At 47.6% G+C, this 14053-nt stretch overlaps 1 protein-coding gene across 1 annotated transcript in view; it reads right to left on the reverse strand.

Moving 5' to 3' along the window:
• atrnl1b (attractin-like 1b) overlaps nt 1-10251 on the reverse strand; it is a 47365-nt gene extending 37114 nt beyond the window's left edge. Inside the window, exons 1-15 of the mRNA XM_037463480.2 lie at nt 9021-10251; nt 7031-7114; nt 6741-6854; nt 6532-6660; nt 6052-6260; nt 5407-5581; nt 4779-4866; nt 3946-4201; nt 3506-3689; nt 3269-3423; nt 3085-3169; nt 2653-2867; nt 2223-2341; nt 1955-2087; nt 1095-1282 (exon numbers count right to left, since the gene is read on the reverse strand). Of these exons, the coding sequence (XP_037319377.2) occupies nt 1095-1282; nt 1955-2087; nt 2223-2341; nt 2653-2867; nt 3085-3169; nt 3269-3423; nt 3506-3689; nt 3946-4201; nt 4779-4866; nt 5407-5581; nt 6052-6260; nt 6532-6660; nt 6741-6854; nt 7031-7114; nt 9021-9271 (2385 nt within the window). The 5' untranslated portion in view covers nt 9272-10251. The remainder of the gene's footprint in view (nt 1-1094; nt 1283-1954; nt 2088-2222; nt 2342-2652; nt 2868-3084; nt 3170-3268; nt 3424-3505; nt 3690-3945; nt 4202-4778; nt 4867-5406; nt 5582-6051; nt 6261-6531; nt 6661-6740; nt 6855-7030; nt 7115-9020) is intronic.
• Nucleotides 10252-14053: the final 3802 nt, after the last annotated feature.

Raw genomic sequence — 14053 nt, forward strand, 5'->3', positions numbered from 1 at the left:
CAGCACCGTGGAAAAGGAGTGCCTGGCCATCCGGTGGGCGGTCGACTCCCTGCGGTACTACCTCCTGGGACGCTCATTCACCCTCTGCTCGGATCACGCCCCGCTGCAGTGGCTCCACCGCATGAAGGATACCAACGCCCGGATCACTCGGTGGTATCTAGCTTTACAGCCTTTTAACTTCAAGGTGATCCATAGGCCCGGGACGCAGATGGTCGTGGCCGACTTCCTCTCCCGCCCTCCGGAGAAGGAGGAGGGGGGGGAGTTGGTTCGGCCGGACGGCTCCCCGGCCTAAGTCGGGCGGTGGGGGTATGTGGTGGTGGGGTGTGATTAGCTCAGCTGCAGGGGGGGAGAGCTGGGAGGAGGGGTGCAGGGAACGGTGCCGGCAGGTAATAAGCGCAGCTGGGAGGCATTTAACTGATTGTCTCCCTGTGCTTAAGAACAGTGAGCAGGTCTGGAGAGAGACGCTGAACCCGGCACACAGAGCTCGGAACGCAGGAGCGAGCGCGGGTGGAGCGAGAGCGACGGCGTGCAACCCAAAAGAAATAACAAAATAACAAAATAAGGAAATAAAGAAATATTGAACTGAGCTGCCTGGTGTCTGCGTGTCACTCCCTCGGGATCTCTGCTACACCTTGTTTGACGGGAGCTGTATCTCAGAGCGAAGGCATTGTTGTCTAGTTGTAATTGCGTCACAGTGGAAAACAAACCGTGTAGTTTGCGCAAAGTGGAAACAATTTGAGGGGGGGGGGGGGAGGGGGGAAATGGTTTAGTCACAAATTACACGAGCTAAAAGGCAATGCCGCAATCATACGGGAAAGCAGAGCAGGCGCATGTGAAAAAAAAAAAGAAGAAGAAAATCATCAGGAGAAAAATCATTTCAGAATGCATAAGTCATCAGAGCTGCTGACAGGCTCGATGAGCAGAAAATCACTCCCTGCTCTCTTCTGTCAGCTGAACACCAAATTGCACGCCACATACCCATCAGCCGGCTTCTGATGATAAATTGCTATATATATCTATATAGATATATATCTATATATGACTTCATTGGATACAGTTTATCATGTAGGCACGTACATCACATGTATATTCACCTTGTCTTGTTGCTGGAGCTTCTCCAATTCCTCCAGCACAAAGTCCACTTGTTTGGAGGTGGTGAGTGAAGCGATGTTCCCGTTGAGGTTTTTGCAGTAGTGCTGGGCGTTGTCGTAGCTCTCGTGGCTGGAGTTGATCCTCAGGCAGGCTTCCCCCACCTGGCTCCATCCTTCACTGCACTGCTGGGCTGGAACAAACAAAGAGAATGGCGTTTTTAAAACCTACGCTACGATGTCGGGAACAACAAAAAGGCATTTAGAAGCAAAATTAGTAGTAAATTATTGCTTCTCGTAAAAAATATGATGGTTGTCATTTAGACTGTGTATCCATTTTGAACACAAGAATCGTGCCAAGACACCGTTCCACGCATAAAAGCACACACACACGGTTTGCAGCTCGCACAGCTGCAACAAGCCCTCAGGCGACAAGGCTTCACCAAGTGAAATTATGAAGCAACTGCAAACAATTCTTCAGACTCTGGTCTGAGTCAACATTCGGGAGGGTGAGAGGTAAACTTAATAATCTGCCAGAACTGATAAACAACATCAGGATGACATCTTGGAAAGTACATCCCTGCAAATAACAAAATGCTGCTTACAATACGCTGTACAAATCCTCAACCTAATGAATATCTGTTAAATAAATATTCCCTTTGGTTCCTAGTGTCAGTGGGGGCATTCCTTACAGACAACATATTATCTGGCAACGTAAGTGCCTACTCATACCACCAAGGAGGTCACGTATAACAGTAAGTGTTACAGTTACAGCGTCATAGATTGGGTTAGATCTGATCCCAAACCGTTCAATTAGATGTTGTGTGTTTGTGTTTATGGAACTGTGCTTCTGGTGTCCGTCTCACCCGGCGAAGCGTGACACACCGACTGATTCTGGTCCCACTGACAGTTGACGTTCAGCGAGCAGCTCTTGCAATTAGCGAGCTTGCTGCACACGTGCTCGTTCCGCACTGGACACTCTGTGAAGTTCCTCACGTTCTGTAGATGAAGAGGAAAAAAAATAGAAGTGACAGGTCAGCTAAGAGAAGCTTTGACGTTTTGTTGAACTTTGGATTCAGCGCAAATGTTTCAGAAGAGCAGAAGTGCTCCGTCGCCCCCTGGTGGGCCACTCACTGAGGTGCAGTTGCTGGAGGCGGAGAGGCACTTCTTGTCATCACACCACTGGCATCCGTTGGTGTTGGCTGTACAGCTGGCGCAGTCGGAGAAGCGGTAGCACCGCTCGTCCACCGTGACTGAAGAAGATAAAGAACAGCAGTGGTCAGTGTGCGTATGGTCCAAAAGCAATTTCTGGAATACATAAACAGTATTTAATTTAAAATAAATGGAAATGGAAGTAAGGAAAGAACGGTTTCTTTATAACTGAGCTGGCATGTGACAAGTCGATGATATAAAAGTATCAAACTTGTCATTTAGAATAGCTGAGAGCCTAAATTACTGTGGTGTCACAGATTTGCATAGAAATAGTATTTCAGATTTTTTTTTAAAGCTATGAATCTACCAGAAATCTAAGCATGAATACCCCAAAACAGGTTGGATGTCTCACCAGCTTTAGTGGGGCAGAACGGGGCGGGACCAAGGCTGCCGTTAGCCATGCTGGGTTCCCAGGAGAGACAGCGGCCTCTGCTCCAGATGCAGCGGACCCCTGGCCCGGCGTTCACACACGCGTCCTCCGCCGAGAAGGCCCGACAGCTGGGGGGGCGGTAAACGAGCACGTCGTTGAGCAGCACGCCGGAGAAGCCCCCGAACACATACATGGACCTGCAAGGAAACCGGTCGGCAGAGGGTCACCGAGGGAAATACTTGATGATTCTACTTTCTTCGGCCAAAAGGGCAACGACATAATAAAAAGGGCAGTAAAATGTAATGTGATATTGAGGCCTCAAGCAGCCAAAGGGTAGGTGTTCTGAAACGTTTGGTTTTCATGCCGCTTCTGTCCAGTGTCTTTTAGAGCGCGGCTTCCCTCAGAGAGGCTCACCCGTTGCTGACCACAGCAGAGTGACCGAAGCGGTTGACGTCCCTGTGCAGGTCGGGTTTAGGAAGGAGCCGCCACTCATCACACGCTGAGGAAGAGCACGAGGGAGAATACGTCAGGGAGCATCCGGTTTAACTTTGTGCTTGTGGGGGTTGGGTGGGGGGGGGTGTCACTACGGGACGCCTACCGATGTCGTAGGCGAGGAAGTCGGCGGAGAAACACTTGGCGCCGTTGCTGAGGGACGAGTCGTTGTGCGTGTTCCCGCCAAAGACCAGCAGGGTGCCGCTGAGCAGCGCGGCCGAGTGCAGGTACCGCGGGAAGCCGCTCTCTCTCAGGATGAACCTGGGGCACACGCACGGCAAGGGTTAACGAACGCGGGTCGCGTGCATGGACGCCGACTCGCAGTGAGGCCGCGTTGGTTTACCACGTCCGGGTGTTGACGTCGTAGCGGTAGAGGTCGTCGACGAGGCCGTATTTCTTGGCGGGCAGCGCCTTGTAGCCCCCGTGAACAAACACGCTGCCGCTGGCGCCGTCGTACGTGCTGCTGTGGCCGTAACCTCCCTGGGGAGCGGCGCCCTTCGTCTCCGGGACCAGCCACGTGTTGGACCCTGACGAGGACACGTGTACAGGACGCGATAAAGGCAGGAGAAGGACAATGTCCTCCGCACCCTTAAAATAGTCTCTAGTTATATTACATCCTATATTCTTAGGTATAAAACATGTGATAAAACACAAAAATTGTTAATCTCTTATTAGGAGGTTCTATGCATATAAAGAGTCTGAAGCAGATACCTTTTCCTACAACCTACATGAAGTCACGCAATGGGAGGGAGGAACAAACACTGTGTTTGAGCTGCGACTCACTCAAGTTGTACTCCTGAACGCTGCTGACATGGCTGTAGATGGGAGAGTAGCCAAAGATGACCAGCATAATGGCCTCGCCCTCCTCCAGCAGAATGCAGTGGGCTGAATGACCCTCCACAGCGTAGATCTGAGCCTGGGGGCCAACCGCAGGGTTTCTCCGCTGCCATGTGCGAGTGGGCACGTTGAACGCCCACAGCTCGTCCGTCACGTTGCCCCAGCCCGCCTCCAGCTTCCCACCAAACATATAGATATCATCCTGAAACGAGCAAGAGTTGAGTGTTCAAACAAGAGCATTGGGAAAGAAAGTGTAGTGAAACAGTAACTTTTGTCAAATATTATGATAAAATTTACAGCTTTTCGAACAAGCATTTTTTTGTTAAAACCCCTGGTCACAGGTCATACAGCTTGCAGAGTTTAATAAAGAGACTATTGCAGAATTATAACCATTTCCTTATAATCACAGACACATACAGTCAAGAGCTTTGTGTTTGAGAACAAAGAGGGTTATTTTAATACTAAAAATGGGCCCTTCCCTCTTTGAAAGCAATATACAGGTAAAACTCGAAAAATTACAATATCGTGCAAGGTGAAACTAATATATATATATATATATATATATATATAATAAAGCCAGAATCAAAACGATATTAAATAAAGGCTTGAAATATCTCACTTTGCATGTGATGAGTCTATATAATATATTAGTTTCACCTTTTAAGTTGAATTACTGAAAGTAATGAGCTTTTGCACGATATTCTAATTTTTCGAGTTTCACCTGTATGTGGTTTCTCTTTGGGGCAGGAAAAGTTGAATCTCTGTGTGTGAGCGTTTACCTGGTAGGCAGCAAGTGAGTGTCCGTATCGTGGCACAGGGCCGCTGTTGATGGGAACTGTGTTCCAGATGCCGCTTTCCAAGTTGTAGCTGCAGAGCAACGGAACAGTACACTTTAAACGCATTGAAAAGAACACAAAACCTATCGACTTTATTAAAAAAGGTAGCCATTTGCCTCATGCTGCAGGCAGCACCTTATTTTTCCAGTCACAGAGGGTATTTGTGTTTAACTAGAGGCTTTGCACATTGATGGCGGGGATGTGACTCAGCAGCGCTGAAATCAGTTCATATTTGATCTGGAGAGCCGTCCAGGAACACTTTGTACTAAATTCTCAATTTAGCTAAGTGAATGCACGACCCATACATTCATAAAGCTCACCGAAACCGGGACTCTCACTCTTGCCAGAGAAACAGCCTTGAACACTAGGTTATCCATTTCTCCCGGGACAAGGAGGGCCTTCTCAACACTTAACCTTTGAGCGTTTCTTTTGCTCTGATTATTATTAAGTGTTCATTCAGGTTCAGAACATAATCTGAGACTGGGGGGCTTTTAGTAGAACAAGATAAAGAAATCTACATTGCTATGGGAAGAAAAAAAAAAATCAAAAATGTAGCTATGCTACGACTTACTTGAGAATCATCTGGAAGGAGCTGTAGTTGAAGGTGTATCCACCCACCACCCACATGACCTTTTCGTGCACCACGGCCTTCTGGGAAGCTCTGGCGAGCGACGTGCCGAAGGGCTTGACGTTCGGTATCACCCAGAAGGACTCGGTCGAAGGCACCGTCAGCGAGCAGTCCGGGCCTGCGAGGCAACGCGAGAGACAACGCGAGGTTGTGAACATGTTAGGACTGAGTGAGACTGAAGGCCGTGCTCCCAAGGAAATAGATAACATGCAAGATAACATGCTAATGATGCCAATGGTCACGTGCCACATGTGTCGGGTCTGATCACGTGAGAGCATCGTATCACCCCGGCTGGCGGCTCATAATGGCGCCCCGTCACGGGGGCTTGTTGATGCGCTACCAATCAGCATTATGACGCAAAACAACACAGCTGTTCACGCTCGTCTGCTGACACAGTCTCCATTACATCTTCCGACATCACTCGCCACAGCAGCCATGGCAGGAGCGTTTCACAAATCTAGATGAATCATACCCTACACGCTTTTTTAAATATTTTGTCGCGGCCTCTACAAAGCAATCTGATCATTATTATGAAGAGCAAAGATATGCTAATCGGATGGAGCCATTGTTTGGGATCTGGGTGTTTACCTTGCCAGCTGTCGTTGCAGACACACAGCTTCTCTCCGGTGAGGTCGCAGTAGCCGTGGTCTGGGCTGCCGCAGTTGTTCCTGCAGTACGGGATGTCACAGGCCTCGCCTTTCCAGTACTTGTCGCATTCACAGTACACTCGGCTGGCGGCGGAGTTGCCGGGGGTGCACTTCCCGTGGCCGGAGCAGTTGTTGGGGCAAGAGTTGACCCTGGGCAGAAGGGACGTTCAGAAAAAGTGCAGCAGATAAAAAAAGGGTCACTAAAAATGAACTTGTACCAGCCTCTTTGTTGTGGAATACAAAAAAACATTTTTCCACCAAGCAGCAGAAGTTAATGGGCCTACAGACAAACACAACATCAATGAAAGCCTCAAAAAGGTGGCTGAAGCCAAACCGCAATGTTCTGACAGGATAAACAACGGACGGTTTTCTTTCCCGTCGTGTTTTGCCTTGTATTTTAAGTTCAAAGTTGGTTACTCACGAGTAAAATATTTCAAAGCCGGTCAAGTTGTAGGCCGCGTCGCTGAAAAAATGTAGTAGTGCGTAGCCCGAAGTGGTCTCAACCTCAGGAACCGTCTCATTTCCTCTGATCTCAGGCACGATGAGGCCGCTGTCAAACAGAAGTGCGGAAATGTAATTGGCACAAAATCCTCAGCACTTCAAGTTACGTAATGTATTACGCTTTCTCACCTGAACACAGCAACCAGGGGGGCATATATGGAGTCGCCGTCATAGACGTACATGTGGTCCCAACCACATTCTGTGGCAAAGTGGTTAAATCTCAGCCGAAGAACCGCATTTGGACTGCGGAGGAAACAATGGAATGAGTTTCTAGGTTTTAAATGACATATTGATCAAAACATAGCAGGACAGGTTATGCTGATTGGCTCATTTTAATTGCAACAATCAGTTGCAATTAAAATAATACAATTTGGCCGTGCACTCGACGTCCGTAGAAGGCAATTTCCTGGAGTACTTACTAGCCCTCGATGAGCCAGGTGCACTTTGTTTTGAACTTGTAGTTGATTGGACCATCGGTGAGGTATCCCGAGGGCTCCGTCAACCTGAAAGGTCGCAGACAACGGCACAGTCAGAACACGTGTACCGTTGGAGAACATGTGAAGTCAAACGAGAGACGTGGATCTTTATGTCCAGACAGGCGCTTCCTGCGATGGCAGCAGATGAGGTGCAGGAGCATCGTTGACCGAAAGTGATCAGCGAATTTGTGACTACGCAAACGTCTCATACGTAAATGACAATATGCATGTCTGTATATTGGGTCAAATCTATTCTCTCGTGAACAGAACGTCATTTCAACAAAACCATGCAATCATCTGCCTCTTAAAAAAGGGTCCTCTGCTCCTTTCTGCAAATGCAATGGGTCAAGCTTGACAAGGGAAACACTATTTTGCACATTTTGCTTTGCAGTAGGGTCAAGTTCAACAGGTTATTTACACATTTCAGGAAAAGGATACTAAAATTTGGTGGCAGCTTGGAAATAATTTATATTAAGCCTTCAAACCCTTTCTGCCGTTATAATCCCCAAAGGATGAAACATGGCAGAGAATTTGACAGCCCAAATGAAGTACACCCGGGATAAATTGAAATTGATCACAAGGAGGAGACAAATAACCACAAACTATATTCTCCAGACAGCGAGGCCTTTTCTAAACAGATGACTCTTTGATAAAGAACCTCATTTGGATGTCAAAGATGGGACGACACTCCATGAATCCACGAGATGAGCAGCTGTCAGTTGATAAGCCTGGGTTCTTTTATTTCTGACGCGGCGAGCTTCACAAATACATACCGGCTCTCTCGGAGCACTGAATCTATTACCTTTTATGTCCATGTGATATACAATATTACTTTCAATTTTTTTATTTATTTTTGTACACGATAGTGGCGCATAGTCGCCTGCCATGTCCGGTCCTTCTCCATCTAACATTTTTTGGTTGTTTGTCTCTAGCTTATTCCCCGACTACATGGCTGCTGCTGACAACCCCGTCAAACCATCACTCGCATCACGGGCAGCGGTAATAACTGTGATCAAAGCTCTTCTGTAGCACAGAGTGCACCTCAGGTGGACTGGGAAGCCATTAGAATGATCCCGTCAAGAGTCTCGCTCAAGATATCATTAGAGAGCAGTTTATTCTTAGGTCACTCTCAGTATTACAGCGCCTTTCTCTTTAACTGTTACCTACGTGCACCCAATTGTTAACTAATTGCACCAAATGTGGGGTCGCCATGTCATGCGCCGATGTTGTTCAACACTCATATTCTTCCAACTGGGGGAAACAGTTTGCATCACCAGCAGGTAGGCAGAAAGGCTGAATCGGTTGGTTGCAGACTTTGGAAAATTATTAAACAATGACTAAGTCAATGTAACAGAACATGTTAAGAGTCCTGGTTTTCTGGTCCCTGACTCCTTAGTTAAGACGACCATTACTTTACTCACAAGCATCAGACAAGTGATGCAATGCCATTGCCAATGTAGCTCAGGAAAACACAGAAATCACACATCTGATTAATTGACTGACTGAACGAGGCTTACGGGCGACGACAGAAATTATATTGTGATTTTGGAGTGCAAGTTGTGAGGCAACAAGTACTTTGAATGGGTCAGCGTGGGTTTTAGGACATTATGATGGGCCCTTTTCTAACATGTTATGGATCAAACCATGAGGAAACTAATAACCCGATTCAGAAACACACAAATACCTTTATGGGTTACCTATTATCAAAGCTTTGGCTAGTGATTAATCCCGAGCATGTTCATCCAAAACTCTCATTAATAATAATAATAATGAGAAATAAGCCCAGCTGAGTCTTAAGAGCATTCAGCTCAACAGGCCTCCAGAGGCTTTGTCGATGATGATGGTGGAGTGCTAAAAAGGAGTATTGTCTTTGCCATTTGCTCACTCAAAATGCAACCCATCCAGCAGGAACCTGGTCTGAAGTGGCACTTACTTGAACCTCCCCTGGCAGTGCTGGCACTGGTCCCCGACCCATCCTCGATCGCAGACGCAGGATCCGTTGACACATTTCCCAGAGAGACAGTTCTTGTCGCAGGGCTTCGCCGGGGTCGCGTGGGTGACCAGCACGAAGTAAAACAGGACGTAGGCCACCAGGTATCTGTTGATGCCCCCCAGGTCGCCGCGGGTGGCGGGTCTGGCTCCAACAATGAAGAGTTCCGTCTTACATTTGCCCCCCGGATGCATTTTTTAATCGCCCGGGTTTGACCAAACCAGAGTAAAAGACCCGGGGCCCTTTATGCCTTTTGGTTTTAGGGGATTCGGTTGCTCAGGCTGTTTCACTTGGAACACAGAAGTCCTGCATACTTAGCGGAATAGTGCGCATATCTGCATCCAGGCTAGGCTGCGCTCGGTGGCTAGGATAACGTCACGTTAGCCCTCAATAGTTTGCCCGTTTACTCGCATGTATTATAGATTATATGTGGAGTGGTAGGGATTCCCTTCACTCTTGTAGTAAAGAAGAACCTACCAAAAAAATGTAAGCTATCTGAGCGGGCTAACTCGCTAGCACGTAATGTGTTAGCATGCGTAGCTAATTGGCCGTTTGGCCTCGGCGGAGTAACGAAACGTTACTGCGTTGAATCGGGACCCTCTCTCCCTTCCGAATGCCACCCCAGCAGCCATTTTAACGCGTAAACAAACCTCCACAGCCTGACACGCCGGCGCGATGTTATGTCGCAACGTGCGGCGGTTCCTTCGCACGAACCCCGCTTACAAATTTAGCCGGATCTCCGCCGCGGAAGAACGAAGGGGTCGCGGTGTTGTGGTTTGACCCGGAGCCGTTAAGAAGGCTGCCGCGGGCAACATGGATGTGGCGTGAAGGTTGAGAAGTGGAAGGGGGTTTTCCTTGACTACTGGTGGGGGTCGGATTGAGCAAGTACTTTGAACTGTTGTTGATCCCACTGGTCTATCCCCCCCCCCCGGCAGCAAAAAAAATAGAAATATGAACGCCTTCGAACGTGGCCTTCGCTGACAGCAGTGTGCGGCGGTCTATCCTCGGACTCCCCGCAGAGGAAGAGGGAGAAGGAACAACAAAAACAAAAAGCCCTCGCTGTTTCTCTCAAAAAAAGAGGACGCGAAACCGGCACCGATGGGTTTGCTAGCGCAGCGGCACATCAGTCAGATCCTCAGGTTGGAGAAAACTAAACACGGGCTGCGCATGCGTAGTAAACGCGGTTGTTATTTAAAGGTACAGTGTCGGTTCTATGCGGCATTTAAAAGTTGGACGTGTCTTACGTTTTTGAGGTCAAAGGTCCTCCAAACGCACGCTCACAGGCTGTTGATAATTTAACACACTTTGTGAGAATTTGGCTTTGTTCTTTTGCAAAGTATTTTCTATTGAAAGTAGCCTATATGTAGATATCACATATATATATGCTCTGCTGTTTAAAGCACTGGCTGGAATTAAGGGTCAAAAGCATAAAGCTGTTCAGTCCCAGTAAAACAAATATCAGCTCAAGTTCTGCCTTTTTAAAATCACATCAAAGCACATCCCTGAACACTGACCCCGTGGGATGACAGTGAGGATGGTAAAAGGTATAACAATACTAAAGTGTCCCTCATGGTTCTTACGGTCTTTTTCACACCGATTATCCCGCTGAACCAAAGCAAAGGCTGAACTTCTGCCTCCGCATTTGGAGTGCACCTGATTTACACGTACATTTTCCCCGTGGAAATGATGTTCACATCGTACTTGACGTCCTGGCACATCTCACGAAATTTCAGTACTTTACCCTAATGGTTGTTGCAAAAAATTCAGCGACAAGGTCAAGGGGAGACAGGCGGCTTTTAATAAAGTCTCTTGTCCTTGGCGTGTTGGAGGAGGCTCTACTGTCACCGTGCTCTGACATCAGATGCAGTGCGTCGCTCTGAGAGACCACTTGTCTGGCTTTGAGACGAGGCTTGTCACAGTGGAGTCTGACTGATCTGGGCCGTGGGGTCATATTCGGTGAAGCAGCGGGGTTAAGACAAATGTTTGTGCTTGTCATACAGATGTGAAACACACCGCATCTTTAAATGGCAGAAAAGAGAGTTAAAAATCGTTAAATTTCAAGCATGCAGTAATTCCCCCCCCCCCCCCCCCCCATTCATTAACCGTTTATCCAGAGCTGTTCACACTGCTGGACCTGCGCCTCTAGGCGGCAATGTTGCAGCAGAGTCAACCCAGACTCTAGGAGGTAAGAATAAAAGGGGGGGGGGGGAGAAAAACGACTTTCAAAATAATTTAATGGGAGAGTTCACCTTAACATTTCTCAGCTCAAATCATCATCTACATTTAAACCTGTTTGTCCATAAACTAAAAACAATCACAAAAAAAATCCTGGATCTGCATTGCAGACACAGTGATAACGACCAATGGAACGACTACTATTGGTCATTGTGACACGCGGTGTCACACGTTGTCTCGTCACACGCGGTGATTCCAGTGGGATCACAGATGTTTTCTGTGTCACGGCTGGATTCGTCTACTTATATTCAGCTCCAAAAGTCATCTAAAGACGTTTACAAATCCAACCCCTGATGCTGGGACTTTACATAATATGGATAATTGTTATTGACCGTGTGTGTACACACTGCCTTTACGGACCAAATGCTCCAATGTTGAGGACAAAGTAACTTTAACACAGCCAGTGGGAAAGAAACAAGGCAATGTGTTTCTTTTGGGCACGTTTAGGAGTCATCAAAACACGTCCTCTCCTCCATCTCACAGAGACACCAGACATCTCAAATCAGCCTCGGTTCTGCCCAAACACAACCTACCAGGCTGGAAAGATTTAAGCCTTCACAAAAGCTATCGCCCTCTCAACATTTTGTCAGCTCTCACACGACTCATCGGCACACACTTTGAAAACCTCTCCTTATTTCCCACAGAGGGCTGCTGAACCAAACACAACGTTATCTCACTTTGACTTAACATTCTCCTACTTAAGCCGCGGGGGAACCTGTTGACGTTTAGTCAGGTGCACGCACCTCCGTGGTGCAGGGAAACCAGAGCCATCTTCACAGGGTGCGCAGTGTGTCTGCAGCCAGTGCCCTCACGCATTCTTGGTCCAAACGTTTCATAAAACAACAGTGAGGTACAGCAGAGTCAGTAGTGGATTCAGGTTTCTGTGGAAATTCCCAGACATAACAGTAAGAGGTTTAGAACGGATTAGATGAAAATACCTAAATCCATGGGGGTCTATTTTCAGGGGGTTCGTTGTGCATCGTGTGTTTGTGTGTATGTGTGTGCGAACACGGTAAAGCGGCCTGAATCAAAAAGAGGATCGACTGCTAATGTGGTGTGGAGTCAGTGACCTTTGTCCCCTGATTCACAGCCGAGGAATGCTTTTCGTGCGGAAGCGGGACAGAGGACCGATGCCCGACTCCACTGATGCACCTTTGACTCAGAAATGTCCTTTTGTAAAAGACAAAGTGCGTCGGACCCACTGAGAAGGGATCACGCGTCCTTGTGCCACCACTACCTCACACACGGGGGAAAGCAGGATGAGCAGATATCATCCGAATCTGAACGCTCACGACTTGAAGTCAGCCGTAAAGCCGGAGACTCCCAAAAGGTCTGCCGCACAATAGGAATTCCCCGGCTGGGTTTAAGAAGGCGGCTCTTTTGCTGTGGAAAGACAGACACAGACGGACCACCCTCTTATTCAATTCATGCCGAGCCATCATGCCCGACTTCGTACTTTCACAGGGCGCTCAAGGCTACGCCAAGTGTAAAAAAAAAAAAAAAAAAAGGTTAGATCACCAGTTGGCTTGTTGCCGACCCGTGAAGAGTGCAAACACACAGCTTCAGGGCGAGAAACTGAATCATTAGGCATTATTCCTTGTAGTACAGATGACCTCAAGTGCAAATTTTCTTCTGGATTTTGTGCTCAGCAACAAACACAAAGTATTGAGCCAGGAAGTTGACACACACACACGGACAGAAAAAGGCATCAATTGTTCAACTGTGTTGTAAAAACAAAGCGTCAGCCCGAAGAAGACACAAGAGCCGGACTTTTTCTTCGGCATGAGAACTCGACATCTTGAGGCAGCACAACACCCTGAAAACAGACTCTGTGCCTTAAAACATTTACACTCCAGTATACTCAGCCACATCATATTGCGTATTCACATGTATCATTTGTTTGCATTAATACGTGTTTCTGTGGGAAAGAAACAAGCAGAGGAGAGATCCCTAGTGGCAATGTTTGTAACTTTATGACAGATGGGGTTGCACCTGGAAAATGTATAATGTATACACTGGATTTGAACAAGACACTCTACACTCAGAGGAACTAGTTATGGGCCGTTGTGTTTGCACGACATAAAAGAAAACCGGGCAATAGATGCTCAGTGCTACCAATTTAATCTTTTCTTTTTTGAAGTTGAAATATCTGAAGAAAAAACTTAAAATCTTTGCACATAGGGGCGGGAATTCTTGATTTCCGATAAAAAAAATACTATGCGGGATCATCAAATTTGTGTGATTACAAAGGTCACCAGTTGCTAAGAAACAAGGTAAAGCTGTGAAGTCCTCAGTTGTCTCCCCGGCATCTGTCGTGTCTCCATCTCCAAGTTTGGCTCCTAACCTCGTCTGCCCCCGTCGGACCCCGGTGGGCGCGGCCTTCAAGCTGGGGTGTCTTCGTTTCCCCCGACCCCAAGAAGAGCCGGACCCCCTTCCGTGACTAATGTTACTTTACTCAGACACGTGACCAATTAAAGACACAATGTCCTCACAAGGGGGACTGCAGAGAGACACGACAGAGGGACTGTCCCATGTCTCAAGAGTCGTATGTAAGGCCCTCCATAAGTATCACGCCACGGTGAAAACTGGACAGCAGTAACCCAAAGCGGGCCCCCCATCCGCCTGCAGTCAGATCGTCACAAAGAGGGGGAATCGTTAACCAGCTGCAGATGACGTCACGGCACTACCACCTGCCCTATTTTCTATGCTGTCATGGGGCGTGGCTGGGGCAATAACAGGCA

The sequence above is a fragment of the Pungitius pungitius genome, chromosome 21 (assembly GCF_949316345.1).
Source record: "Pungitius pungitius chromosome 21, fPunPun2.1, whole genome shotgun sequence".
In the NCBI taxonomy this organism is placed as follows: Eukaryota; Metazoa; Chordata; class Actinopteri; order Perciformes; family Gasterosteidae; genus Pungitius; species Pungitius pungitius.